Genomic DNA, 7,493 nt, shown 5'->3' on the forward strand with positions numbered 1-7,493 from the left:
AGGTGAAATGAAAGTGGTGACATCAATGGACTCTTTTGTATCCATGGGCATACATATGTAAATACCTATACACAAGGAGGCTCTCAAAGCATCCAATTGTCAGTATTGAATGATCATGCCAAGACTTCTGATCACATTAGTGCAGTACGTGCTCGTAATGCCAAGGCAAAGATTGGCAATGATGGCAAAGGACCTATGAACCATGGATTGGATACCATATTCCATAGTGAACGAAAGCGAATTATATCATGCATGAAACTAGTATATTTTTGTGTGTGTGAGGACATACCATTGGAAAAATATCCACAGTTATGCAAGTTGCAAAGGGAGCTTTCTACTCCAAATATGCCAGCATCAGATGAGTACGGATCCTATGTAAATCCAGTTTCAGGAAGGAAAATGATGTTGGCTATAAGGGACCATGTTTGAAAGCAAATGAATGCAGAGATGCATGCTAGCCCTTTCTTTTCATTGCTCACTGATGAGAGCACTAATCACACTATGGAAAAGCATATAATTATCTATGTTTCATATATCAATGATGGAGGTAGAGGACATGCAATTTGTAGATTTGTGTGGTTGTTACCAGTGAATAATGGAGCATCTGAAGCCATGTATGATGCTATACATGCATTTTTCTTGGAAAGTGGTTTAGACATGCGAAACTTAGTTGCTATTGCAATTGATGGAGCTTTAGCTATGACAGGAGTTGTGGCACACTTTCAAGCATCATTGCCACGTGTCATGGAAAATCATTGTATTGCACATCGACAAGCACTGCAGCAAAAGATGGATTTGTGACATATCCAGATATATTTGCCTTTGTGGATAAGGTTGTAATCAAAGTATATTCATGGCTAGGAAGATCAACAAACCGTCATATGGAACTTTGGAAAATAATGCATGAGTATGACATTATGGACATGAAAATGTTACAAATGCATGCAGTTCAGTGGCTCTCAACGGGCAAGGTGATGGAAAGGTTTGTTCAGATTATGCATGCTATTCTTGAGCAGTGGAAAAGACATGAGAAAAAATAGTATAAATATGCTACAATGTTTATGGTACAATTCATCATACACCTTTTGGCAGATGTACTTGGAGAGTTAAACAAACTCAAGTTTGAATTTCAAAGGCAAGAGATGGATGTAACAACGATTGGTGCCCTTATTGATCTAACATTTGAGAAGCTCAATTGAAGATATATCACGTGTGATGATGACCAATTTGGTATTGGTTCAAAGCATCTCTCGGCATTCTTGAAAATGACAAAAAATGGAAAGTTGGTTTTTGTAGATGGTAATGGTATATCACATACACATGTATTGAAATATGTTGCAATTCCAAAAGTGTCAAAAAGAAGAAAAAAGGAGCAAAGAATACAAGTGATTCAGAAAAAGAAGACGAGGACTTGGACTTAAATACAATTCCTGGAGGTGATGGAAATGAGACAGGTTCTCTTTTAGAATGCATTGGTGTTGCACGAGCATATATGCAAAATGTTTTGAATGCTTTAACTAGTAGATTTGAGGATCTACCACCCTTCAATGCATTCAAGATATTTAATCCTTCTTCATATCCCATGGATGATATTGATTGAGACAAAAGGAGCCAAGAATGGCTGGAAAGACTAATCAACAAAGTTAACGTTGATAGTCAAACGGTTGATATTCAAAGATGTATGAATGAGCGAGAGGATTTTGTTGGGATGCTATATCGTGTCGCAAGAAATAGGGGCACGTATGATGCTTGGGAGTTTTGTAGTAGCACAAAGACTTGGTGGGATTTATATCCAAGGATGATGCATTTATGGCAAACATGCATAGTCATACTAGCAAGTACAACCTCTTGTGAGCGAGGGTTTTCTAGACAAAGTCTTATTAAAAATAACTTGAGATCCAGGTTATGTCTTGATACAATAGATGCATTAATGCTATTATCCATTGATGTGCGTGATAGCTCCCAAATCGATTGGAAAGATATTTGGGATATTTGGATGGATTCAAAGAATAGAAGGGCAATGCCACTAGAATGATCAGATGGATGCATCTTCTTGCTACTTGTGCTAGTGATTTTCATGGAGAGTTTTAAATTATTTAGTTTATGATGAATGGTTGATGGGAATCTATATATGGATAATGGATTGTGGCTCATGTTGGGTTGTTACATTTAGAATCTATTTTCATATGATAGGTTGTAGCATTTTGAATTTATATCCTTATGCTGGAGTGTTGTTGAGTATTGAAAACTTATTTGTTATATGCAAAGTGGATTGAACATTGATTTTAGATCCTATGAGTATCCAAATTTGTAATTTTAAAACCTTAATTAGAGACTTTTCTATGTCACCTGTCATTCACATTTTTTGTCTGTCATTTGACTAATAAAATTTTGTATTTTAAAATTTGCCTGTCATTAAAAAAATCTAAGGGACCCGTCAAATTTAGTCTTGACGACTCAGTCCTTGCTAAAGTCCACCGGATGAGGCAGAGACAACTTCTGTCCAAAGAGCCGCATGATCTTGCTTGGCAGCTGCCAGCAATCTCCCGAGTCCCGACTCCCGAGTCCTGACGCGTCTCGAGGTTATCGCGAAATAGCAGGACCAATAAGAAAAGGATAGCGTGAAGCCCATGTAAATAAGAAAAGGGCCGCGTAGAGTGGTCCCAACTCCTGACTCCTTGCTAGAGTCCTCAGAACAACGGAGGCAGGGACAAGTTACAACTTTTGTCCAAAGAGCCGCGTGAGCTTGTTTGGCGGTACTGGGCACTGGGCAGTCTCGTCTGAGTTCTGACGCGTCCCGACTCCCGAGAAGAGGCGTATTTTACTTGAGGGCAGCTGAACGAGCCCTGTTTGATCGCCGTGCAGCTACAACCATAAAGCTCTGCAGCTAATCCCTCCTCTAATTCGGCCTCCACCATGGTCGTCTCCCAAGAACAGAATATTATTGAGCGTCAGCTCGAGGAGCACTGGTTCATCGCCGGACTGGTACTAACCAGCATGCTGTGCCAGATCTTGCTACTGCTCACGGGGGGAACCCGCAAATGGATGCAGCTCCTGCAAGCGACCGCCTGGCTTGCCTACACAGGCGCGGACGCTGTCGCATCCTGCTGCCTCGGCGCCATGTCCCGCCTCTCGCAAGTGCTCTCCCTTCATTCCGTGTGGGCAGCCATGCTGCTCATGCACCTGGGCGGCGTCGATAATATCAGCGCCTACTCCCCGGAGGACGCAGAGCTGTGGGGTCGCCATGGCCTGCTCATGGCACAGCAGGTCCTCACTGCCTTCTACATCCTTGGCCGAACTGCCCGAGGGCCCTTTGCGGGCGTCAGCATCGTGCTCATGCTCGTTGGCTCCCTCAAATACATGGAGAAGACATGGGCCCTCAGATGCGCCAGTGCTGCGTCTCTTACACGGCAAGTTCGTCTCATGTCGAATTATCGTAGTGCCGATCGGGAGAAGTTGACTGCTAACACGAGCCCTCTTGAGGAGATCAATACTCCGAATCATAATTCTACTGCCTGCAACAGTATCCCTCAAAATATAAAAAACTGCCCTATTCCTAGCTCCTCTATTTCTAGCAGCTCTAGGACTCCCACTGCAGCTGCTGCATCCTCACCGAATATGGATGTCTCACAAGATCAGATGCAAACTCAATCATCTCGTGTAGAACAGAATGATCAGTGGCGACAGTTCAATTACAGGCTGGACGTGAGCGACAAAGTCAGCTTAACATATGGCCGCAGGATGAAGGTTAACAATGTTACCTTAGGCCAAGTGCTGTGCTGTGAGGAGCTGAGCAAGATGCCCCATTTGATGACCCTATGCAAGGCTTTTGCTCTCTTCAAGCTTTACAGACGCAGGATTCTGCGCCTAAGCATGCCTGAATCAGGTGGGGAAAGGATGAGGCTCTTCCTGAGGAAACTGGTGGAAGAAAACAGCCTTGGCGATGTCCTGGAGGTGGAGCTACGATTCCTGTTCGACGGCATCTACACCAAAGCCGCGGGGACGGCATTTACAGCTTGGGGCTTTGTACTACGCACGGCGAGTGTGTGTCTCCTCTTCGTGTCGGCGATATCTGTGTTCCGAGTCTTACACTTTGATACCCAAGAGGACGGACCCGGCTTCAAGGCAGTGACGGCATGGCTGTTTCTAGGAGGGTTACTGATCGATGTCTACCAACTCTGCCGCTGGATGATGTCGGACTGGACCAGGGTGCGCTTGGCTTGCTCTTATGTTGAAATTAGAGCGTCATTAGCAGCCGAAGTAGTAGATAGACAAAACCTCTCGACATCTGTAAATCAGACGACGGTCGGAAGGAGATTGCGGAGATGCAGGCTGGCATGCCATGACTTCATCCATGGCATGAGGAGGTGCTGTGCCTGGTTTACTTTGACGCTTCTCCACCTGTTGGAGTCCGGGCCGTTCGTAAGAAGCAGCTATTGGGTGAAAGACATAGGCCGGTCCTGCGTTTTCACAGCTGGAGCTATGGAGGGAGTACCTGCAAGCAGTGATTCCATATTCGGCAGCCTTGCCGTTCTCAAAATTAGAGTGAGGCTTGTGCTCAGGCGCTTGGAAGAGCTGTGGGGAGGGTGGGCACGAGAGGCAAAGGTGTTCGTGCGGATGGTGATATGCGATCGCTTGCGGGCAGCGGCAGCGGCAAATGATTGCTGTAGCTGTAAAACAGCGCCAAATACGAGTACTGGCCTCCAAGATGTGGATATTATGAGGAAATACCTGGTCAACGACGTATTTAAGCTGTGCGAAGAGAGGCTTGGCCGGCCTGGTGGCAATTCACGCGTGTCCATGTTGAGGTCGGATTTGGGCGGCGTAAGTTCACAACTGATGGGAGTGGCGACAGCCTGCCTGCCGCTGCTACAAGAGATGAGACTGGACAGACTTCTGGGCTGGTCGGTTCTGTCGGACTGGGAGCATTCGGTTTTGATATGGCATGTGGCTACGTTTCTGTACAGTAAGGCTAGCATAATACCAACAGCCACAGCTGCTGGCGCCAGCGGTGCAGATGATAATGTATCTGAGGCGACGGATCGTCAGCAGAGGATTATTTTGATGAGGAGATGTGCACTACGCATGTCTGAGTACATGGCGTATTTACTGCAGAAGCGGACGGAGCTGCTGCCGTGCCATCCGTATGTGGGAAGGGAGATGGTGTGGACGGGGACGGTGGAGGCGTCGCAGTCAGCGTTTGACGTGGCTGCAGGGAGCGTGGATGAGGTACGGCAGTGGATAAACGGGAAGATGGTGTCGTTGGAGTCCACCGGGTATCTGAACACCGAGCACTTGCGCAACTATCCTTTGGATGGAGGCGTAGTGCTGGCGTGCCAGCTCTTGAATGTGCAGGAAGGGGGGGCATCTCAAGATGATGAGGAAGCAGCTAATAGACAACCTCCTTCTACGTGGATTATCCTGTACAATGTCTGGCGCGAGATATTACTCGTGACGGCTGCGGCCAATAGCCGCCCCATGGCTCATGTAGAGCAGCTCGCCTCCGGCGCTGAGCTTCTCACGCTCTTTTGGGTCCTCCTCGGCCACACGCTAGGATAGTTAACCATTCTGGATGTGGCGAAGGATATTATATACTAATAGAGTCGAACACTCCCCTTAATGTGGATTCATGTCCACACGAGTGTCACTTTATAAAGTACAAATTAGTAATTTGTACAAGACTCCCGAGTTCCGACTCCCCGTTAACATAATACATTTCAACTCTCTCCCTTACTGTGGATTCATACCCACGTGCAGGGAAGAGTTGAAGGACTGCATGCATTGATTCGTACAATTGATTTTGTGCCGTATAAGTACACTTATAAAGTATCTATATCCCTATAATTCGTTGTATTGGAATCTTTCTTAATATAGGGATTAAGAAAAGTGATTTTTAAATTGTTTTTAGACCCTGATGAAAGGGTTTCTTCTTTTTGGATATTAAACTCCATGCTTGTGAGAACTAGAGTTTGAGTGAGAATATATGTGTGTGTATAGATAAGCTTGAGAAAAAAAGGATAAAGATAATGTAAGATATTTTGCACCATTTTTTGTTTGAAATGATGCAAAAGAAAGAAAAGAAGAATGAAAGAGAGAAAGAAGAGGAGAAGTCTAATGCTTGCTTTGTTTCCTTTAATCTTTGCCTTCTCTATCATTTATAGTTGGGCTTTAGTATAGAGTGCATGAGGAGAGAGGATATGAGAGATAAATCGAGAGAAGGGGACATTTGAGTGTGTGAGCGAATGAGTAAACAAGAATGAGATAAACTTGAGAGAAAGAGGGGAAGGGATGAGAGGTCAAGGGAGAGGGGGATGTATGGTTTAAGCTAAAACATTAACTTACTCATAGATCACACACTAGTGGAGAGAGGCTTGGGATACAAAGGGGCTGAAGGGACACATCCTAATTGTTGGCATCTTTATTGAGCCAATGACGTGGGATAGACCCCATCACCGTTTTTAAAAATGTATATATTGATTAAGACTAAATAAAGACTAAGAATACTTAAAAATTTATAATTTAATTATTTTAAAAATAGTAATAAATTTAAAATAAAAAATAAGATTTGAAACTCTTTAAAAAGTTCTTATAAATTAGGATTAGAAAATCTATTTTAAATTTTTTCCAGTTAAAACTATAATGAAGATTAATACCCCAATAAATACACACCTTAATATTTTGGAAAAACAAAACATGTCATTCTTCTTTATATATAAATCATTATGAAGTAAACGTTTCTTATGCAAGACATTCATCGTATTTGTGAGACTCTAGGCCATGTACATATAAGCTGAAATCCAAGTTAGGTTAGAGTATCTATGCATAAATAAAATTTTTGTTTATGCATCAATCAACTAGTTAGGTAATGCAACATTCACAAATGCTCTAGGAGGATAGCTACCTGAGGAGGCATCTAGTGGAGGGGGTTGAGGACGAGCTTCTTGAGATAGAGATAGTTCCATTTGAGCTAGAGATGGATGAACTGATGGATGATCTCCTCAATGACAATGATCCTTCTATGGATGCTTTGAAACATGAGGAAAATGTACCACTGTACAAGGGGTCAAGTATATCTAAACTAAAAACTTACAATTTCTTTATGGATGGAGTGATACAAGTGTGGCAATCTTATTCAAGTATACAATTTAATGTTTATAGCGTACATCATAATACTACATGGTTCAAAGTCATAAAGTTGTTAGTTAATTTTATTGTACATTATTAAAATACCACATTTTTTAAGCAACATTGAAATGCCTAACACTCATGATGAGATTAAAAAAATCATATGATCATTAGGTATTGATTGTAATAGCTTTCATATCTCGCGTAGTGATTGCATTCTTTTCAAAAATGAATTTAGAGAGTTGAGCATCCCTAAAATGTGATGTAGTTAGATATTGCAATGACTTGTAGGATATGATAGTGCTAGTCAAAGTGCTTCATCATTTCTCTCTTGTACCACGGATCTAGCCTATGTTTAGGTCAAAGAA

The 7,493-nt window shown here is 42.9% G+C and overlaps 1 protein-coding gene across 1 annotated transcript; it reads left to right on the forward strand.

Moving 5' to 3' along the window:
* The first annotated feature begins 2,700 nt into the window (after nt 1-2,700).
* LOC148021212 (uncharacterized) lies at nt 2,701-5,893 on the forward strand. Its single transcript, XM_087699045.1, has one exon. The coding sequence runs from the start codon at nt 2,917-2,919 to the stop codon at nt 5,557-5,559; it is 2,643 nt and encodes an 880-aa protein (XP_087555171.1). The 5' UTR covers nt 2,701-2,916; the 3' UTR covers nt 5,560-5,893.
* Nucleotides 5,894-7,493: the final 1,600 nt, after the last annotated feature.

Source organism: Lygodium microphyllum, chromosome 18, assembly GCF_053477565.2.
Source record: "Lygodium microphyllum isolate KBCC chromosome 18, Lygodium_microphyllum_v1.1.10, whole genome shotgun sequence".
NCBI classification, from domain to species: Eukaryota; Viridiplantae; Streptophyta; class Polypodiopsida; order Schizaeales; family Lygodiaceae; genus Lygodium; species Lygodium microphyllum.